The 21,397-nt window shown below is 63.1% G+C and overlaps 1 protein-coding gene across 6 annotated transcripts in view; it reads right to left on the bottom strand.

The window, feature by feature from the left end:
- The window catches only part of RGS12 (regulator of G protein signaling 12), a 119,745-nt gene that overhangs the window by 4,312 nt on the left and 94,036 nt on the right, over positions 1-21,397 (bottom strand). For 4 of the 6 annotated variants that reach the window (XM_058719615.1, XM_058719616.1, XM_058719620.1 and 1 more), the window contains 13 exons: positions 17,836-18,005; positions 17,215-17,307; positions 16,367-16,510; positions 15,462-15,641; positions 14,772-14,925; positions 13,076-13,152; positions 10,911-11,105; positions 10,595-10,668; positions 10,001-10,127; positions 7,910-8,006; positions 6,489-6,559; positions 5,991-6,144; positions 4,174-4,635 (listed from right to left, as the gene is read on the bottom strand). In XM_058719615.1, coding sequence (XP_058575598.1) covers positions 4,174-4,635; positions 5,991-6,144; positions 6,489-6,559; positions 7,910-8,006; positions 10,001-10,127; positions 10,595-10,668; positions 10,911-11,105; positions 13,076-13,152; positions 14,772-14,925; positions 15,462-15,641; positions 16,367-16,510; positions 17,215-17,307; positions 17,836-18,005 — 1,998 coding nt within the window. The other 2 variants (XM_058719618.1, XM_058719619.1) reach the window with 2 other exon arrangements.

Raw genomic sequence — 21,397 nt, forward strand, 5'->3', positions numbered from 1 at the left:
AAGCCAGTTGCCTCCATGCACGCCACAGTTTGTACTGGGGAGGTCTGGGCTGTCTGCCCCCCCAGGAGGCAGGTGTGCTCAGTGTGGGGGATCCCTTGGTCACCCGGACGGAAGGGACAGGCTTTTGCTGGAGAGAGCATTCAGAAAGAGTAAGCGCAGAGGTGGGGTGGGGTGGCGGGGGGGGGGGGAGGAGGGGGGAGGGTGAGACGGGGGGGGGGGGTGGGCCCTGGGACCATCCCAGGCCATGCCAGGCCTCCCTGTGGCTACCGTGGACACGGCTGGAGTAAGGCAGGGCTTCCACATCACCTGGGACTGAGCAGATGTGACCCATCAGGACTACGGCTGGGGAGGGGGAGGGGTCGACCACCGAGCAGCTATGTGCACACAGGCTCCCGGGGCCTGCAGCCGCGACAAGGGTTGTGGCGACCTTCATTGCCAAGGTCAAGGGCATGCGCCTCCCCCCCCCCCCCCCCCCCCCGCAAGTGCACAAGGCCTCTGATGAACTCTTCAGCTCGTTCCCATGGAAACCACATTACTGGGCCACAGCGACCCCCACTGGATGGGCTACGTGTTGGTGGACCGAGAGCTCCAGGTGTCCGCTGGTAAGTAAGCTGTGGGCCCCTGAGAGCTGTGTGCCTTTGGGGACCCCGGACACTGGAACAGTGGAGCAAGGTGTCCAAGTGAGACACTTGTGCCCCCCAGACTGCTCAGACGCTCACACCTGAGCCCCCCAGACTCCGGGCCGGAATGGCCAAGCAGGGCCCCCTTCCAGGGAGGGGTGCGTAGCCCCACTGGCCGTGCCCGTGTGGTCACCGAGGGGCCCCACAGTTGCTAAGGGCAGCTAGCTGGTGGTGTCCCCGGGAGCCTGGCCTCCTGAAAGGGGCCCGAAGGGGCTCAGCCAGGACCCTGACCCACACCCCCAATGCCAGCACGGCCAGACAGCGATGAGGAGGAAACCTGGGCTCCTCCCGTGACCGCCTGATGCCTGGGTGAGGGGTGGGGGCATGGGGCCCTCCTGGCCCGTCCGTCACTCAGACATGGGGGCAGATAGGGAGAGATTTCTCCCAGCCCAGACCATCAGGGAGCGGCTCCAGACGTCCCCTCGCAAAGACCTCTCCCGAATACCACACGGTCAAGCCCTGTTCCCTGGGGTTCCTGGCCACTGACCCTCTTCTCACGAGCGGACCCCAGCCAAGGGTCCAGCACCACCTGAGGGTGGGGGAGGGCTGAGGAGGGGCTGCTGGGGCTGCCAGTGCCCTGCCGGCTCTGAGCACTCTCACCGAAGATTCACTCCAACAGATCGTTTTGCTGACTAGGAAGCAGGTGCCCCACAGGGCACATCCCGACGCCCTCCATGAGGATGTGGACGTGGGCATCTTCTCAAACCAGCCAGAGGCCGGCACCACCCTGTGCACGGCCACGGAGGGCATACACTTGGAATCTGACTCTCCTGCTGGGACCCGAGGACACACAGCCCCCCGCTGGTCCTCTGCAGGACAGGAAGCGCCCAAGGGCGCCCACGAACTCCCGGGGCGTCTTTGGGAATTAGGCTCAAGGCAACCACAGACTTCATTTTCAGGCTGTGCCCAGGGCAGGGGCGCTTTGCACCGGGCTCCCTTCTCAGTGCACACGTCCTTTTGAACACTTCTATGCTTTGGCCACACAGGCGCGGACAGCCTCTTGGCGCAAGGGTGCTGGGGACTGTGGACCAGGGTGGGCGGGTGGTGTGGTCCTCAGAGGGACACCCCCCTTGCCTGGGGGTGTGTGGCTGGCAGCTGGCCGACCGGCTGGGTGGCCTGGATGTGGCCGTGAGCTGGGGAGCCTGGGCCGCGGGGGCATCAGCACACTCTGCGTCTCCCGCGCGGATCCACAGCGGCCACCGTGTAGCTAAAAGCATGTCACGGCGATTGTTAGAATCTGAGAGCGACTTGAGGCAGAACCTGTCCTCCGAGCTGAGAAAATTCAGTGCTTAGCGAGAGACGCTGTCCGCTCACTTGACGGAGGAATCTCGGGGGCGGGCTTCCTTCCATCGCAACAGGGAGGCGCCCGACACAGGCTTGTCGTGGGGCCGGAGATCCTCATGAACAGACAGCCCACGGACAGCCTAGCTCGGAGGCCCCCACGAGGCTGGCCCTCGTCAAGCTGGGTTGGCACGTGTCGCACAGAAGGAGGCCCGAGCCCCCTCCCGGCTGACAGGCTCATCGGCTCCAGGAAGACACGGGTGGCCGCAGACCCTTCACCACCCCTCGTGGCCCGTGTCCCTGCGGCCAGAGCCCTCCCTCTCAGCGGAGCCAAGAGCCGGGGGGGGGGGGGGGGGTGCTGGGGAGGCCTGGCTCCACAGGCCGGAGGCGCCCAGCACAGGGCAGCTGGGACATCCCGGGGGCCACGTCCGGGGCACGGAGGGCGCTGGCCCGGGTGCACTTCCCGAGCTGATGGTAGTTCTGTGGGAAAACCGCCCCCAGCGGGGCGAACCCTGCGGGCGGGACACCGCGAGGCGGCCTCGGAGCGCACAGCCCCACCCAGGGCCGGCCAGCCGGGCGGGCTCCAGGTGACTGACTACCACACGACGCCCGACTCGCGTCTCCTGGAGGTGACGGCAGACAGGGGAGGCCTCACTACCCACCGATGGCATCGGTGCTCTCGGGGAGAGGAGGCCCCTACCTGTCAGGCCACCGTGTGGCCGGGGAGCGGGGCCGGATCTCCCCGCGCCCGCCCCGAGGGGCCCTCATTCAAACTGCCCCCTCGCCATGCTCACCGCTAAACAGCTGTGTCTGTGGGTATACAGAAGGCGCTCAAGAGAATCGCCTGAGTGAGTGGCATCTTTATAAGCCACTGTACTAAGGCAAACCCACTGAAAGTGGAAAGAAACGTTCAAGAGAAAAAGAAGAGAGCTTTAAACCAGTCCGATGACAAGACCCAGAGTTTATTACTCTTGGAAGAACACAGACTCGGAACAAAGAGCAGAGAGGGAGAGTCAGCCGCAGCGCAGACGTGCGAAGGCGCGACACGGGGAGGGACCGGGCTTCTCCCGGTTTGGCGTCCGTGCGAAGTCCGTGCGAAGTCAGTGGGCAGGTGCCCGGCGAGCCTGCCCACGTGGCACGTGCCCTCCAAAGCGCCCCGATACGTACATATCTACAGAATGCACACGACAAGCGCTTCCCCGGCCCCCTGATCCCGCGGTACAAGTCGGACGGCCGTCGGCAAGGGGCCGGAGCAAAGGTTGGCATTCGTGTCACCCCCAACAGCCGACCGCAGCCCGTGTCCGCGCATCACAGAGCACACAGAGGAGAAAGGACAGCCACCAGTGGCCCTATCCCAGTGTCCACTGAAAAGGCTCCTCATCTACAGCACAGAGACGAGGGACGGGGGCCGGGGGCCGGTGACGCATGCACACACATCGGGACACCGGTTCCGAGCGGGGCGGAGCTGCTCCGAAGGCCAGGAGCCCTGCTTCATACACCTCACACTTGTGGCTCGCGGGCAGCCGTATCGCTCACCTCCACACCCGCTAACTCGAGCATCCGTCCGGAGGACACCTGTGCATGTTCCAGGCCCGGGAACCCCCAGGACTCCCGAGCCCCGGCCCGGCCACGCGGGGCCAGACACGGCTGCAGTCTCACGGCGTCGGGCGAGCGGGTGCAGCCCTCCCTACGGAGGACCTGGATGCCCTTCCGAATCACACGGGGCCTCACCACTTGCTCAAGACAAATGCTATTTGGTTTCCAGTCTCGAGACTAAAACACCAAAAGCGCCCGCTATGTGCGTTTTAAGAACAGCACGTACGTTTTCAGAAACTCCCCGGACCTTGCGCAGAGGCAGCAGGGGACCCGGGAGCGAGGAGGAGGCTGGCGGGAGAGCGCCCCAGGCGGGGGCCCCTCAGATGCATCACCACTTGCGGAGCATCGCGCGGCCTCGCCCGCTCGCCCTGAGCCCCTCCGTGACCCGTCCCGGACACACGCACACGTGCTCCTAAAGAAAAGGCAGAGGCGGCCGGCCCACGGGGACCGTGACGATAGCGGCCACGCCGGAACGCCTCATCAGCTAGAGGACTGGGGTAGAGGGTGACTTACCATAACTGTTTCTTTTTTTATTGGAAACTGAGTGGACAACAGCGGGCGGACAGCGGACTAGCAGAGACTCAAAGGTGAGGGGGGGGGTCAAACCTGGAGGTACCTGGTCTCGGAGGTCCGGCCGAGTCCTGCGGGGTGGGGGTTGGCGGCAATAAAGTGCTGTTGGGGCTGCTGATGTCCCCCTCCCCCGTGAGCGTCAGGTCGGCCACGTGCTCGCCCTCCATGGTCTGGACGCCCCCGGCCTCGGCTTCCTGGGCGTGGGGCGTGGGGGTCTGGGGGGCACTGAAAGGTGGGCTGTCGGCCGAGCTGGGGCTCGTCCCCGGGCTCTCGTGGCAGTCTCGGACGGGCCCCCATGGCTCCTGGGCCCGGGGAGCCTTTTCCTTGCCGTTGCTGGTGAAGCTTCTCTTGCCGAGGCCCTTAGCCGCGGCGGGCGGGGGGAGGGCCAGCTCCAAGGGGCCGGGGGGCAGACGCAGGAACTCGGGAAGAACCAGGTCCTCCTTCCTTAGCAGCCCGCGCTGGTCGTCTGCTCTGTTGCTCTGAGCTTTGGAAATGAGCTCAAAAAACTCTATTGGAAAAGAACCCGACAGCGACCCAGTCTTAGAGAGGTTCAGAGCTGGGCACGCACAGCAAAAAGTTCACCGTCTGGAAAGCTCTGGTCGTGGGCTGTCCCACTGCCCTGAACTCCAGGCCACGGGCTGACCGGGCGCCGCCCTCCATCACCACCTGCACCCTCAGAACTGCGGGGAGGCCCCCTCCCCAAAACTAAGTTGTGTGAAGTCCAGACCCGAACAGACCAAAGCACCTGCTGGACATGCTGTGTGCGGACGGCTTTGGTGATGTGTTTGTCGCCCACACTCTGATCACACTTGGAAGCCCGGACCCTCCTGATGATCGGGGGGTGGGGCACCGGAGGCACGAGTGAGCCCGCGGCCCCCCAAGACGGCAGCGTGTGAAAGCTGGGCCTCGAGGGGTCACCACCTTCTGGCAGAAGGTGGTCTGTCTCCTACCTTCCTGGGGGGGAGGCTGTGGACAGCCTGCCCTTTGCCCCTGGCCTCCTCCAGAGCTCCTGCCCTCTTACCTGGGCCTCCGCCAGCTGTCACTGGAGTTTACCGTTCAAAGTAGACAGAGTCTAAGCTGAGCTTTCTCCAGCATTTAAATTACACTCTTAGTTTTCAAAAAATGACCAGGAGTTTAAAATCTCAAATCGTAGTGACTCTCAGCAGTGAGCAGGCGTATGTCTTACTTCTGTCTCCTCGGTGGCCAATGGAGGCCGGAGGAGGCGGAGCGAGCAGGCTCAGGTTGGCCTTCATGGGGGAGCTAGCTGGGAGCCCAGCTGACTAGGAGGCCCTCCCTGGATCAAACTTCAGGCCGCTGTAACAGCTGTTAGATTTGATTCTGCTGTTACAGGCTTTCAGAAGAAAAAGAAGTTTCCATGAGAGATCACCTCTCCTAGGGTCTCTTGGACCACCCTTTCTCTCCCCTGCAGGCCCAGGGAGTACAGGGCATCCAGCCCAACAGGCTAAGGCACAGCCTTCCTCAGGGGCTCTGACAGGCAAGGTGAGCGAGCCCAGGGCCCTCCCAGCTGCCTCCTCCCCACCTGGCACCCGCCCTGCTGGTGGGGACTCTGGCCGGGGCCCTCTGACACTAGCTGAGCCCTCATACAAGTGGGGAGGGAGGGGTGCAGACAAATCCTGGGGGACCACTTGCTGTGCCCCTCAAGGGCAGTCCCTGGCTCCTCAGGGGCCTGATACTCAGTCTGAAAAGAGGGAAGAGTTACACCGAGAGCCACAGGCTGATGCAGGGGTAAGGCAGGACAGCATCCTTCTGATGTCACTAACTCAGAGAAAGTTCTAACGGTTGCCCTGGAAAACTGACATCGCATTCACTAGAAAACACGGAAGTTTTAAAAAGTACACATACCCTCTGCTTCGTCCAAATTAATTTTCTGATATTTTTTTTTCCCAATCTTTGCAATAGATTCTTCTCTCTTTGAAAGCCGGGGATCCCTAGCATTTTTTCCATTTTCTCCTTTTATTTTAATAGAATTAGACTTGCCTAGTGTTCTCTCCTCTCCCTGCATTAGAAGGAAAGTCAGAGTACACACAACCCATCAGTTAGAGACAGAAAGGACCCCTGAGACACATCGCGTCAACACACGCTTTACGTGCCTTGCGGAAAAAGCAGTCGCAATGATGAAGTTTACAAAAACACCCCACCCCCAACGCAGGGGAACAGAGAGCCGATGGCCCAGGGTCAGGGGGAGCCGGGCACCTGCAGGGGAGCAGGGGTGCGGGGCCGGCCCAAGCAGAGAGCTGGTGGGCATGAACGGGCGACAGACAGAGGGGCGTGAGGGGCCCGACCTGAGCTGCGCCAGCCAGGAGCGAGGTAACCGGGCGGACGAGGGCAGAGGGGAATTACCGTAGCCGAGTGATTTCTGGAACTGGAATTTACAGCTATATTCTGTTTGACTGGTGCACTTTTCTGTTTATCTGTGGATACCGAACACAATGAGATAAGCTTTGTAATTACAGTGAATCGTAAGTCCGCCTGAACGTTTAAACATAATCACATTTATATCTTTTCGAGAGAAAGCTGTCGAGAAGCCAAAGCTATTCAAGATACTTCACTTCGTATGCACACACAGGCCAAAATGCCGGTTCAGAACAAGGGACGAGAGACCACCGTCCCCCACCCACTGCGTCTGGGGCAAGATGGCGGGGTGGGGTGGGGGGCATGGCGGCTCCACCCTACAGTTATGGGGACTTCTTGGACGTGGTGAAAGAAAGGCTCGTTTCAGGTACTGTCTGGCATGAAAATTCTTTAGACAGCAGAAGATTCTCACATTTATGACCTATCTTCAAACATGGCTGTTGCCCCAAGTCAGGGCTACAGGCCAGCCTCTGCCGGCACCAGAGGTCCAAAGCCCACTCCGCTGGCCCGGAATCACCTAGAGGAATAACAGCGCTCCTGCCTGAGAGCAGCTTTGCAAACACGCTGGGTGCACCCGCCTGTAATGCCACCGTCACCCCACCCCACCCCGTCTGGCCACCAGGCCCCCGAAAGAGCGCAGCATTCTCTGGGACGGAGGGTGGGCCCGGAAGATCCCTCCTCCGCCACCAGGGGGCAGAGAGGAGCAGGACACTGCAGTCAGGGAGGCCACCCGGGGTGGGGGACGGAGACCTGTGAGCCCAGCTACATTTCAGAGCAGAACGCGCCCCCGCCGGGTGGGAGCCTAGGAAAGGGAAGACGCAGCCCTGAGTCGCGTCCGGCAGCTCCCTGCAAAGTATCTCTGTGCCCGGGGACTCAGCAGACGGTTCCGGAAAGCCCTCTCCAGGAGGCATGCTTCCTACTGCCCTGCGCCTAGGTGGGGGCTGGGTGTTCTGAGGAGAGCACAGGCCCCTGAGGCGTTGGGGCGAAGCGTGGAGGACTGACTGCTGACCCTGAGGCTGGGCACCCGGCTGTGGGGACCCAGCCTGTGACCCTCGGGCCCAGCACCTCAAGGCCTCCCGGGAGGGAGCACTCTAGCCAAAGCCCCGGACACGGGGCACGTTGGACCTGCGCAGCAATCCTGTGGGGCTCCTGGCAGGCCTGTCACCCGCCCCTCTTACAGCCGAGAGGACGTGTTCAGCTGTGCCAGCAGGCGCGTGGCTCCTAGAACGAGGCCCTCGTGCTCGCGGTCCCTGTTGTTGGCCTCCTGCCCGCGGTCAGGGCTGGACCAGGCTGGGGTTGGATCCTGCCCTGTGAGGCCCTAAATGAGACCACGGGGTAGCAGGGCTGGGGGCTTTCAGGAGGCAGAGCAAAGGGGACCCCAGCAGGCCGGGGACAGGGGCCTCGCTCACCTTTTCCTCTGGAGGGGTCCCTCTCCTCCAAGATGACCCGTTGCCCGTCCAGACTGGATATGGGGGCGCCGAGGTCCAGGGGCTCCTTCTCTCCACTCTAGAAGCAGAGATGGTGCAGGGAGTGACTCACCCGGGTCAGAACTTTTTGGAACGGCTGTGTGTGTTCCAGCCGCTGACGGGAAGGCCGTGCCGGGCCTGCTGGAGTCACGTGCCAGGTGCCCCCAGGCCCTATCACCTGGGCAGGGCTGCCTCAGAGGGCGCTCGGTAGGTGCCCAGCCAGCAACGCAGGGGACCGACCTGGGGCCGGCCACACACTGCCGACGTGGATAACACGGGTTCCGAGCAGTGGCTGGCCTTCGGGGAACACCTGCGGCCCGAGGGATGTGTGTGCACAGGGCTGCTGGCCTACAGCTCGTGGAACAAGATCCAAGATGGGGTGGCGGGGGGGGGGGATGGAGAGCGCTCGGGGAACGCAGCGGACATCTCAGTCCACAGACCCGGCGTCTTACACGTCGCATCCACTCCGCACACCTCTCCTCACCTGATGAGGCGAGCGTCAAAAGCCGCCTCCCTGACCCTCAGAGGCGGTTGGGGGGCGAAGGGCGAGAGCAAACTGTTTCCTCTGCAGACAGGCAGAGGCGACCGCTCGCAGAGCCACTTGAGGTCCCGGGCGGCACCCTCAGCTGTGGCCACGGGGCCCGCCCTTCTCTCCTCGGGGAACCACCCTGCTGCCCAGGCCACACCACTGTTCCAAGAAAGGAATCGGAACTGGCAGTTTGCCTTCCTAAGTTCCGTCGGTCGAGAGGACAATTAAAGTGACCAGATGCCAAGTCGGAGTGACTGGTGCCAGACCTGAGGAAAAGGACCGATGGCTGATGGGTCTGCCCCGCTCTCCATGTTCCCCGCCTAGGTGGCCCTATTCACTGGCGAGGCCACATCTGTCACAAGCCATGCCACAAGAACTGTCCGTGGCCGGAGCCCCAAGGCGGCTGACCCTCTCTTCCCAGTGAGGGTCTCAGCAGCCAGAAAGCAGCTCACCCAGCAAACAGGCCCATTCTACAGACAGGGAGACTGAGGCAGAGAGCAGTGAGGCGCTAGCTCAGGATCTCAGAGTGAGAGCAGGAGGCCGGGTGGCACCCAGTCCAAGTCCCTCTCCGTCCGGCACAGTCTAGACTCCGACGGCGGCCCTCCCTGCCGAGCTGGGGAAGCGGCCCCGGGCTAGCCTCAGGATCCCGGTGAACAACGTAACACGGCCCCCTCGTTCATTTCAAAGCTCTTGAACGATCTGGGGCCCAATTCAGAGACCATTAAAATCCTCAAAATACCCGAAATCGTAGATTGCTCTGATAAAGCTCCTTCTACGAAGCGAGAACACAGGGCAAACACTGTACCGTTAACCACCACGCTTCACGGTAAGCGGGCACAACGCGCCACAACACATCGGTGATTTCGGCACAGACCGGGTGGCGGGAGTGCCAGCCTCCTGCCCTAGGACGTCCCCGCGAAACCGTCTGGTCACAGGGGGAAAGGACCCTGCCCTGGTTCACTCCGGCTTCTTTGTCCCAATACCCCAGGGGCCCCTGCCTGGACACGGCAGATTTTTAGGTCTCAGGAAATGTAAACGAGAGGGCGCACCCAAGGCCGTCTGCCAAAGCCCGGCAGCTGCTCAGGGTGCGGGACGTACCCGTGCCCCTGGCTCCCTGCCAGCCCATCAGATCTGCAGACGGTGGGGAGATTCCAGGGTTTTTAGTGGTTGGTTTCTCATTTTTGTTTCTCTGGACCCAAACCACATCTCAGCTAATCACCCAGAGCTCCCTGGGAACCATCAAGGTGTAAAGAAACAGGGAGCATTTCCACTCACTAGGACACCTGCCCCCCAGGGCCTTGGCGTGCCCCCAGGTCACACACGCACGTACGTGGAGCTCCAGAGGCAGGCCTGCACGCCGCACCCCCTCCCTCCACCCCCCGCCCCAGCCCCAACCAAGGGCTCACACACCCGTGTGACGAGTGCCAGAGGCAAGCCACGGCAGCAAGCAGGCGCCGGGCAAGCCCCGTGGGGAACACAGCCGCAAGCCCCCCCGGGTCACTCACCAGCCTGGCCACCAGCTCATTCAGGTGCAGGCCGTACTTGGCCACCACGGGCCGCAGGACTTCCGTGACGGGCTTGGTGGGCTTGGCCTTGAGTCCCACCGACCGGTTGATCGGGACCAGATCCAGCCTGGTTGGAGGGGGAGGAACACGAACACATCTGCCGCAAATATACACTCAGATGTTCCTTCTCAAGGACGGGATGACGTGGCACCCACAGGCGACCCGCGGCACCTCGGGGCTCAGCAGCTCGTGCCAGGCTGGGGCCGAGGAGCACCCTCAGCACGAGAAGGAAGCCGGGAGGGGCGTCTCCGAGGTTTTCAGTGGGCTGTCATCCCGGGCAAAGAGGGGGCCCATCCTGGCGGATGGCCAGCACTGTGCTGTCCCGCCTGCCCACCCCTGGGGACACCTGTGAGGCAGGACAGACAGTGACCGGCTGCGGGCTCCTGGGGACTCGGTGCGGCCACCACCACCCCACCCTGCCCCGCCCCACAAAGCGGGTGCCTGCCTTCCCTTCCCAGCCGCGCACGCAGGGCTGGCAGGGACGCCCCCGGAGACGGACGTGTGGCCCGGGAACAGCAGCGGCGCTTTTCGTACCGAAACAAAGTCCGCTTTTCCAGCCGCAGGTCCCGAGACTCCAGGATGCTACTGTCTTGGTGCAGCACCAGAGGCTGTGCAACGCGTGGAAAGAACAGAGACCCGAGTCAGAGCGGGGGGCGGGCCAACGCCCCCAGGACGCGCCCCTGCGTCCCATGCGGCCGCTCAGAGAAGGCGGCCCCGCCCACAAGCTAAGTCACTAAGTCAGCGCCACGCGTTCCTGCGACCGGAGGGCCCAGGCGGCTCTGGCCAGCAAGACAGACAGACCCGCCGGCACCCCCGCCCCTGGGCAGACCCCGTGGCGAGGGCCCTGTACCTTGTCCCCGCCCACCAGGAAGAGGTCCACCGCCGCCCCGTTGAGGCTGTGTCGCTCACAGAGCCCAGCCAGGACCTCCTTGATGGACAGCCCCGCCTGGACCGCCACCACGCAGGATGTCCCGTCGGGGAGCTGGACGCTGCAGTGCCTGGCCGCCTTGTCCCGCTCTGGCACCGAGGTCCTGCAGGCGTCCGACTGGGGAGCCGGGAGACGAGCGTCACGACGGGTGCACAGGCACCCCGAGAAGCACCCCGAGAAGCACCCCCCGCCCCCCCCCCCCACCCCCACCCGGCCAGCACCAAGGAGCCGACCGAGTGGGCGGGGCTGCTAAGTACCGCGGGAGAAGGCAGCTGTCTCTCGTCCTTCCCGGCCTGTGACCCACTCACAAGGGCCGAGCTTAACGAGCCGCTGGGCTCTGAACGGGACGGGCCCTTCGCGTGTTGTTTTCAGGGGGCTTGTGTTGGCCCCGGCGCCGGAAGCAGACGGGGCCGCCCTGTGGAGGCCGCTCCTGCCTCGCAGACGGTCGCACTGGGGACCCACCAGGCGGGCCGGATGCACGCGGGGGGCCTGAGGCCCCGCCCGGTCTGGGAGGCCCCTCGGCTGCCCCCCCTTAGCCTTCTGGCCGTTCCCACCTGAGCCCCCACGACCAGAGGCCTCTGCCAGAGGACTGGACTGTGGACTGTGGAGGGCACGGGGGGCCCGGGGCCGGGGCCGGGGCCGGGGCAGGGAGCAGGGCAGCGTGGGCAAAGGCTCGCAGGCAGGAACACGCACCCGAGGGGTGACGACCCCTCCCGCGGACACCGGCCATCGGGTCAGAGAAGCCAGTGAGGGGCGTTGTGTCCTGACAGTCCCACACACTATGCAATGCTCAGCACGGGACGTGCAGGGGGCGGGGCTGTGAGGGGCACCGTAGGAGCCTCGGCTCCACCCTCCGTTAGCGGCTGGCAGATCACCCCTCGCCCCGGGCCAGTGTGAGGGACAGGACCGGGCCTCCTCGGGGGCCCTTTCGCCCAGAGGACGCTCGACACCCTCCCCGGGTGAGGACGTGGCCCCAGCCGGCCTGCCTGGCCCTCGGCAGCGAGACACCGGTGCGGAGGGGGGAGGTCGGGCGGGGAGAGGCGGGCTCCGGGGCACTGCGGGCCGAGGCTTTCGGAAACAGCAGTCTGTGATTTCATCGTCTGCGTTATTCACGGACTAAGTCGGGGGCTCGGGAAATGGCTACTCAGCACTCGGTCCCGGTACCAGGACCCACACCCGGACGTGGGGGCTCCCGAGCGGGCAGGACGTGCACGGGGGGCCAGCCCGTGGCCCTGTTCTCGCGGCAGACCTCAGGTCTATCCGTGACGTCTCCCCTGGTCTCTGCGGGTTAATGGCGCGTCCCGGCCGCCAATGGCTGCTGCGTGTGTCCTTCTACCGTGCCGCCTGCCTCGGCCGCCACTCTCCCGTGGCTGTCTCCTCCTGAAAATCTCTGTGGCCCTGACACCGCTTCAGAAAACGGAGTCCGTAGGTGGTAGGCTGATTATAAAATGGCCCCAGCTACTCCCTTCCCCCGGATGCAGGCGCAGTAAGGAAGGTTCTTTGTTTCTTAAGCTGGAGTTTGGGCGGTTTGCTGGCCCGCAGCAGTTCGCTGGCTCAACCCTCCCAGCTCTAAGTGTGGCACAGTGTCCCTGGAGAGGAGAGGATACTCTGCGAGCACAAGCCGGGAGGCTTTCCACGCCCGCTGTGAGACAAGAGCTGGCGGCCAGCAGGTGCCCCCAGCCGACTGACAGCAGGGTCACGACCAGCAGCCAGCCTGCCACACGGGCCGGGGTGAGGCCGGAGCGGGGGTCCCCTCAGGGTAGCCCCCGCGAGCAGAAGCACAGGTGCAAGGAGGCAGGAGGTGACGGGACGGTCACACGCGAGACCAACGGAAAGCTCTGTTGGCTCTTAGTGGGGCTCACACAACGGGAGCTGGATGAGAACAGACGTCAGCAATAAAGCCAGAAATAATCTAGTGCACAAGCAGCAGCCCTCCCCCGTGTCCCCACGCGCCCAGGAGCCCCGGCCCCACATCAGCGGCACCCGCGTTTGTTCGGCTTCACGAGTGGGGGCTTTGCGTGGCCAAACACGGAGGCGGATTTCACGAATCCGCTGTGGCCTTTGGGAGGGGGGAGGCGGTGACTTACCAGGTCCAGGCTCCCCGCGGAGGACACGGAGCCCTGTGACTCGCGGCGACCCAGGCCTCCGTTGGCGTGCAGGGGTTCTTGATGGGGAAACACAGTGACTCAGCACCGGAGGCCGGCTCTCCCCCTCTGCACGTGATACAGGGCCCGCCTTCCTCGGTCACATCCCCAACCTCACCCTTTCAGGCCAAGCAGACCAGGGACACGGAGAGGCCTCTCAGAGGCACCCCCCTCGGCTAGACTCCGCTCTGCCCTTGGCCGTACCCGGCCCCCAGACACACAAGGACACGCTCCTGGGGCGTGGAATTTTCACTTCGACACGTGGCTTCTGGGCCTAAATGGACAGTGGTAAGCACCCCAACCAGTGACCGCACCTCTACTCACGCCTGACTCCCATCTTCCCGCCAAGAGCTCAAGCGAGCCAACGACCGCCCCATCGCCCCCACCAACTGAACTCGCCGTGACCTCTGGCTAGTCTAGAGATCCCGAGAACTGACACACACCGGCCCCCCTCCCCAGTCACACGGCTGCGCCACAGCCAGCAGCTGCAGGCCAGGGCGCCAGGGGACCGCGGTCCCTGGTCCCACTGCCCTCCTGAACCACTGGCCCACCTGCCAAAGCAGCAGATCCCCAGACGACCAAGTCGGAATGCCTGGGGAGCGCCCTGCAGTCAGGGTTTAGAGGCTGTTCCAGACGGCTCTCTAAAGATCTGCCGGGCGCAGGGACCTCCAGCCTCCTGGGGGGGCAGCCCCTGCTGTCTCTAGGTTCTCAGGGGTCCCTAGCCCCATCTAACTACAGCTCCTGCCCCTGCGACGGTCTCTCGCTGGTTCAGTTCTGCAAGTCTGTCCGCCCACAGCATGACCCCAGGAACACTGGGGAGCCCGGGCCAAGCCCACAACCTTCCCAAGCTGCTGCAGTCTGTCAAATGGGCTCAAGAGGACTCAGTTCGCCGGCTGCTCTGAGAAGGACACAGAACGTACCCTACGCAGGCCGCCTGGCACGGCACGGGCCCCGTCCTGGGAGCTGCCACCGCCTGTCCCTCTCCAGCGCTCCCTGCCTGTGCTCCCTCCATAAACGCTGTTCCAGGGCCTTTCCGCCGCATGCCTGCCCTGCCCGTGTAAACTGTAGACTGCTCTCTGCCTCGTCAGAAGCTGCTTTCAACCCTCTGCCCCGCCTCCCAGGAGGAGCCTGTCCCTCTGTCACTGCTGAGCTACACGTAAGAAAGAAGCCAACGGAGAAAATATCTAGAATGGGCGACCTACAACATCTACAATAATACAGAGTTACAATTTTGAAAATCCGGGATACCCCAACTATGGTACTACATTTTTAAAAATTACAAAGGCTCACACACCCCTACACACACCTAGAAAGCCGCCCAGGCAGGAAACCAAGAGGCTGTCTGGGTGCAGAGAAGGCAGGACACTTGTCTCGTCTCCCCCATTTCCTACCGGGAGGGCCGGAGAGGATGTCACGCCAGGCCCACCCGCAGGGTGCCCTGGCCGAGTGGGGAGTGGGCCGGAACGCACCCTCACCCCCTTTTGCAAACGGCACCGAAGCCACCCTGTTTCACTCCGGCTGGCCTGCCCCCAAAGGGCGACGCCCGCGGACACAGAGCCGCGCTCTGCGTGTGCCCCGGACGTGCCCTTGCACACTGCCGGCAGACCCCGGCCAGGCCACCCCATCCGCCACCACACACCGTTTGCGTGGTCGCCGTGCTCCTTCTTCTTCTGCGACCGCCCGGTGCTCCTGGTCCTGGACCAGGAAAAGAACGCTCCTTTCCGTTTCTTTTCGCTGTCCTCGTCCCCCAGCTCTTCATTCAGGGATCTTCCTGATCTCGATTTTCCACTCAACTATCATCAAACAGAGACGTTAAAACAGCGTAACATTACTTAAACTTTTTAAAATGTGTACTTATCTTTGAGAGAGAGAGAGAGACAGAGACAGAGCATGAGCAGGGGAGGGGCAGAGAGAGGGAGATGCAGAATCCGAAGCAGCTCCAGGCTCTGAGCCATCAGCACAGAGCCCGATGCGGGGCTCGAACTCACGGACCGTGAGATCACGACATGAGCCGAAGTCGGACGCTCAACCGACTGAACCACCCAGGCGCCCCAGCATAACATTGTTTTAACGTTACGTCAAGTGTGCAGGGAAGCTGAAGAGGGCTGTAGGCGGGTCTGTGGGATGGCCCGGACCCTTCGACAGCCGGAGGGCAGCACTACCGCGAATGGAACCCCTGCCCCCTGCCCCCTGCCCCGGGCATAGGATGCATCCCAGGAGGGCTGGGTCCTAGCGATCTAGCGATGCGTGCTACCCCTTTCCCATCCTCCCCCCCCCCCCCCCCCCGGCACTCCCATCCGCCCAGAAGACGCGGCGGGCGCACGGGCACCTTCTTGGGCGTGGACACGCCGGAGTGCTCCGAGCTGACGCTGCCCTTGGAGGCCGGGCTGCTGGGCACCTGCTGTGCGTCCGGGAGCGAGCGGCCTTCCACCTCGGCCAGGATGCACTCTTGGTACAGCTGGGACTTGAGGAAGCGCGTGTAGCTGTCGAACTTCATCAGGTTGAAGATCTATGGAGCACACGCGGCACGCTGTAGCTTGACGAGCCACTGGAGCGCTCGGCCCCCGGGCCCACCTGCCGCGGCCGCCGCACGGGGTGCTCAGGCCACGCCAGCCTCTTCCTCACTCTCCAGCTCCGTGAACCCCAACCACTCATGGGAAGTCGGCACCAGGAGCAGACTCCGGGCATCTCCCGGGCAGTCCTGGACAGGCCCCGCTTTGTTAGATAAGAGTGAAGCCAGATGTAACTGGGAATCTGAAGGAAGCGAGAACTGCCTTGGAAACACTTTCCTTCCTCCACTACTTTCCACGCTATTCATACGATTTAGCAACAGGCGTGCTCCCTGAGGAGGCTGGTGGGTCATGCGCCCTGACAAACAACGTTCGTTATTGTGATAAATGACAGTGCACCCTTTTAACCACAGTGACATCCTGGAACTGAAAAAAACTCGGAACACGCACACACGTCGGCACCCGCGGACCTGAGATGTCACACAAAGGGGTGCGTCCGAGCGACCACAGACAGGGCTCGTGGCCGGTTATTTCACGGCCCCACCGATGCCCCCCACCCGTCCCCCCCAACCGAGACAAGCCTGGTGGGAGACACAGGGCTCCGCCCATCACATCCACCTCCGTGGGCACCCCTCCCCTCGGGCTGGCCGCCCGCTTGTGGGCACGCAGTCCCGCGGAGAGGACCCTGGCGAGGAGTCCCTGCGGGGAACCGAGGCATAGTTACCTGGAGCTGCTGCTCCTTGAACATGTCGGGGTGCGGAGCACTGAGGATGTCATCTGCCAGCTGGGCCTGGCTGTCGATGTTGACGGGGGTGGTGGCTTTGCTGCACAGGAACTTGCTGAAGATCTCGCGGGCCCTGTAGGAGAGCTGACAGGACACGGGTGTGGGCGGGAAGCGCGGGCCGTGGGCTCCCCCGACGTGCAAGCGTGCTGCTGGTCTCCACGTTCCAAACGCCCGACGCGGGCCCAGCGGTGCAGACGCACTTCCCCAGGGCCCAGTAAATACTGCCTGCTTGAGTAAACGAAGGTCAAGCCGGGAGGAAACCTTCCACCGAACAGGCTCCTCCCTGACTTTCTCCAGCGGGCGCTGCTGGGGCCCTGGGGCACCGAGGGGCCGTCCCGCACGTGGCGCTTCGCGCGTGTGGTCTCAGCAAGCGGGGACTCATCCGTGCCACACGGCGTGTGCCGGGCAGATAAGAGGCCTCATCCCCGGCGGGAAGGAGGGCCCCGCGCCGTGGACCAGGGCCGGCGCCCGCGGGGGCTTCTCTGGTGGCAGGTGAGGCGTGGGCAGGGGAGCCGCACGAACACACACGCTCAGGGCGTGCTCCTGCCCGGGGATCTAAGTCCCCTTCCAACACGGGGAGCGGCAGCACGTCCGCGGAAAGAAGTTTCACGGGCGCTTACGTCAACCACGTTCAGGCAAAATTAAACATCACGTGTATTGAGAAAGTTAGGCTGAAAAAGAAGCGTCTCTCAGTAACCCCATGAGAACACAGTCACGTCGACCTCAGACCGCCCTGGGGTCTAGCCCACGGCGAGAGCTTCCCATTCCCCAGGCGTGAGCAAACGTACCTCCTTCTTGTCGTGTGCAGGAACATGGTTAAAGTATTCACAGGCCTGCCAGAATAAAATGTTTTCTTCACTGAATTCCTTCCTTAGGAAATCCTAAGAAAAACACCACCAGTTAGCCTTCACGTGCGACCAGCCCGTCACCGGCATCCGCCCTCCTCCTGAGCTGTCGCCTCGCTCCCGCTCCTCGCTTTGGTTTGCCTTCCACAGACACCGGGGACAGAAGCGTCTCTCCCCAGCCTCCCCGAGGGCCGCGGACCACAGACTGAAAGCTGCCCGCACTTTAGGGACCGTGCTGGTGTTCGCCGCCGTTCCCTCAAAGGCAGGACACCCTTCCCAGCAGCCGCGCTCGCCACGTGGAGCTCCGCTAAGCATTGACAGGAGGCTCCGTGCTCGCCGCTGCGGGGAGACCCTCCACGCAGAGCCAGGGCTGAGCTGGGCAGAGGCCCCCTCCAGCCCCGGTCTCCCGTGCGACGAGCAGGGGGCCGGGGGGAGGCCCCCGCGGGAGGCCGCTCGGCCACTCCACCGCTGCTGACCTTGGGGTGTGCGCCCCAGGTCCTTCTTGAGGAGCCCCCGGCGGAGGGAGCAAACGGCCCCCGGGCCCCGTGACCACCCCCTACTCACAGAGAAGTAGCGGACGCCAAGAGGGTCCTGCAGAAGGCGCTCGAACGACACGGCCCAGCTGGCGGCCCTCCTCTCGCGCAGGCGCCTGCAGCTCTGGACGCTGGGGAGGCTGGCATTGCTGCTGAGGCTGTGGTCGCTCGCGCGGTCCTTCAGGTCGGCGCCGGCCAGCTCTGCGGGACCAGCACAGACCCCACCTGCACATGCATCCTCCACGCCGCCCGGCAGCGCCCGGCCCGGCCTTCCGGGCGGCCGCCAGGGGCTCTCCCCGGGCGTCTGCTCTAAAACACACACTCAGCCAACAAAACGCACCGAGCGCCTACAGTGTGCCCAGCGTTGGCCTGGGCACAGGGCACAGGGCACAGGGCACAGGGCGAGACGAACCCGGCCCTCATGCGGCCACACGCACACACACGGAGTGGGCGCACCAAGCCCACGCCGCAGACACAACAGGGCTCCCGGGCGACCCCGTCCGTGAGTTCGGGAGGTGCCGGGTCACCGTGGGCGAGCAGAGCGCAAGGGGTTCTGTGCCGGGGTGGGGGGGATGCGTGCCGTGGGCAAGCACACGCGTGTGTCCCGTCCTGCACACGGTCTCCCTGTAGACTGTGCGGCCTACCCTCCAAACGCACCATGACTCCGTGACCACGCGTGTTGTCGGGACGGCCAGTGAGAAGACGGCCCGGAGCAGAAAACACCACAGTTCCCGAGCGTCTACAAAGTAGCCCCGAACAGCCTGGGTTCCCTCACGCTTTACGCGAATCCCCGAATAGCCCGCTCCCTTCACAAAGGGCAGGGGAGTGTTTGGGGAGCCCCACGTCACCGTCTCCCACCTCACGTCAGCAGCGGGCTGGGCCTCCCCCCGACCCGGCAGTCCTGGTCGGCAAAACCCGAGGGGGCGGGTGCCGGCTGGCCGGGAGCAGGGCCAGACGCACACTGTGCCGCGGACGTGCTCCCTTCTGTGCGGACGGCTCGCCCCACGGTCCCACGCCGGGCTGCTCCCCCCACCCCCGGTCCCAACACCAAGGAGACCGGAGGCCGGGCCGCAGCCTGTGGACCCCAGATGACGCGGGAAAGGAGGGCACGAAGTCTAGAGGAGCACCCTGACTGATGCAACGGGGTTCGTGCGCTGCGCCCCGTGCCCCTCCCCGTGCTGCTGCGCACAGTCGGCCCCCGGGCTGGCGGCGGGAGGAGCCCAGGGGACCGGCCGGTCGGCTCCGGCTCTAAGCCCAGCAGTGCAAATGTACCTCCTTGCTGCCGAGGGGCCGGACACGGGGAGAGTGAGAGCCGGCGGGGCAGCGGGGAGCCGCCCTGAGTTCTGATGCCCACCGGCGGCCGCACGGGGAGCAGTGGGCACAGGCCGCGCCCGCGGGCGCCACAACACAACTGCAGCCCAGACGGCCTCGAGGAGGCCCAGAGGGCGGAGGGCCAAGAAGGCAACGCCCCGGGGTCGGTCAAATCGGACCCGCTTGGTGGCTCGGGGCCACTGGGGCAGGACATTCAAAGTTGAAGAAGCACCCGGATGGGAAAAGAAAAGAAAAACATAAAGTCAAAGAGTAATAACTTAAACTGCTATAGAAAACACGTCAATGAGATGAGATGGGACAAGGTCGGAAGAAAGACAGCTGGGATACTTCTCCGTGGCTCCGTAGAGCCGCACATGGGACGTGTGAGCCTCGTGGTGCAGTGCACGCACCGCTCTTCCGGACCTGAGGCAGGCCCGGAGCTCGCGTGCGAGACGTGAAGCTCACCCCAGGGCACGTGTGCACCACCTGCTACACTCTTAGCACGGCACGGCCAGCCGCGAGGGGTCCCGGCACGGCCCCCAGAGCACTCGGCAGCTCCACCGTCACCCTGGTAACCAGTCCCCGCGCACAGAACCGCCCCCTCCCCACCCCCACCCCCCCCACACACGCAGAAAACTGGCCGTTTTACACTCACGCGATACAGGCCACATAGACTCGCTGGCTCTGTTTGATTTGAGTCAAGTAACCACAGCGATGAGGGCAAGACCCACACGTGGTAACTCTCCCTAGATTAACATATCACCCCAATACATGTCCCAGTAGACGTTTATTAGAATAGGACAAGCTGAGGGGCGCCTGGGGGGCTCAGTCGGTTGAGCATCTGACTCTTGACTTTGGCTCAGGTCATGGTCTCACTGTTGTTGAGATCGAGCCCCGCCTTGGGCTCTGTGCTGACCACGGATCCTGCTTGGGGTTCTCTCTCTCTCCCCCTGTCCCCCCTGGCCCCTGCTCACACTCTGTCAACAACAACAACAAAAACAACAAAAAACCGAGCCAGATGAACTGAGTGTAAAAGTTCACATGGAAAACTACACGTGAAACGCTGGAAAAACAAACCAAAGCAGGGCCGGGTGGCGGGGCCAGCCCCTCCACCACCCCCGCCCTGCTGGCGGCCACACGGCTCGTCCTGGGACGACTGGAAAACCACCTGAAAAATAATCAAGTCGGATCCCTTCCGGCACACTGAAATCAATCTCACCTGGACCAAAGATTTACGCGTCAGAAAATCAAACTGGAGACACTGTGGACAAGAAGACACAGCCCGGAGTGGCGAGGGACGAGACGCATCCACAGACCGCGCAAAAACCGCGGACTGTGGCGACGGTGACGGGCGGTGAAGGGAGGTGAGGGGTCACAAGGTACAAGCTCCCAGTTACACAACAGTGCTGGGATGTCGTGCACAGCACAACGACCGCAGCTGAGAGCACCACGTTGTATCTCTGAAAGCGGTGAAGAGAGCAGATCTTAAAGGTTCCGTCACAAGAAAAGACTCTGGAACTGCAGGCGGTGACGACACCGTGGTGACCGTGCCACGACCCACGCACATGTGAAGTCACCACGTCGTACGCCTTCAACTACCATAATGTCGTGTGGGCTGGGCCTCGGTAAGAAATGAATGTGAAACAAACACCATAAACTAAGTCAAAAGACAAAGTGTGGGGAAATAGCCGTGATCCACTACACGAAGGACTGATCGTCTTCGTATTTGAGGGCACCTGCACATCAACACGACAAAGGCCAAAAGAGCAAAGAAAACCGGAAGGACCGTGTGGACAGTCACTGCGTAGGGGCTTGAGATGCTCACCACCACGTGCAGACGTGTCTGGTTTCACCCACAAGGGGCTAAAGCTGACGTTAAACCACAAGCCATCTTGTATCTAACTGGTTGGGTCTGAGGCGCCTTTCTGCTATATTTTATGTTCATAAATGAGGTGATTCTCACAAAATGAAGTAATTTTTGAAGCAGTCTAGGGGCGCCTGGGTGGCCCAGTCAGTTGAGCGTCTGACCTCGGCTCAGGTCATGATTTCGCAGTCCGTGAGTTCGAGCCCCGCGTCGGGCTCTGTGCTGACGGCTCGGAGCCTGGAGCCTGTTTCGGATTCTGTGTCTCCCTCTCTCTCTGACCCTCCCCTGTTCATGCTCTCTCTGTCTCTCAAAAATAAACATTAAAAGTTAAAAAAAAAAAACAACATAAGACAGTCTGTTAACGGGGCACCTATGTGGCCCAGGCGGTGAAGTGTCCGACTCTTGATTTCAGCTCAGG

Source organism: Neofelis nebulosa, chromosome 3 (genome assembly GCF_028018385.1).
Source record: "Neofelis nebulosa isolate mNeoNeb1 chromosome 3, mNeoNeb1.pri, whole genome shotgun sequence".
Classification (NCBI taxonomy): Eukaryota; Metazoa; Chordata; class Mammalia; order Carnivora; family Felidae; genus Neofelis; species Neofelis nebulosa.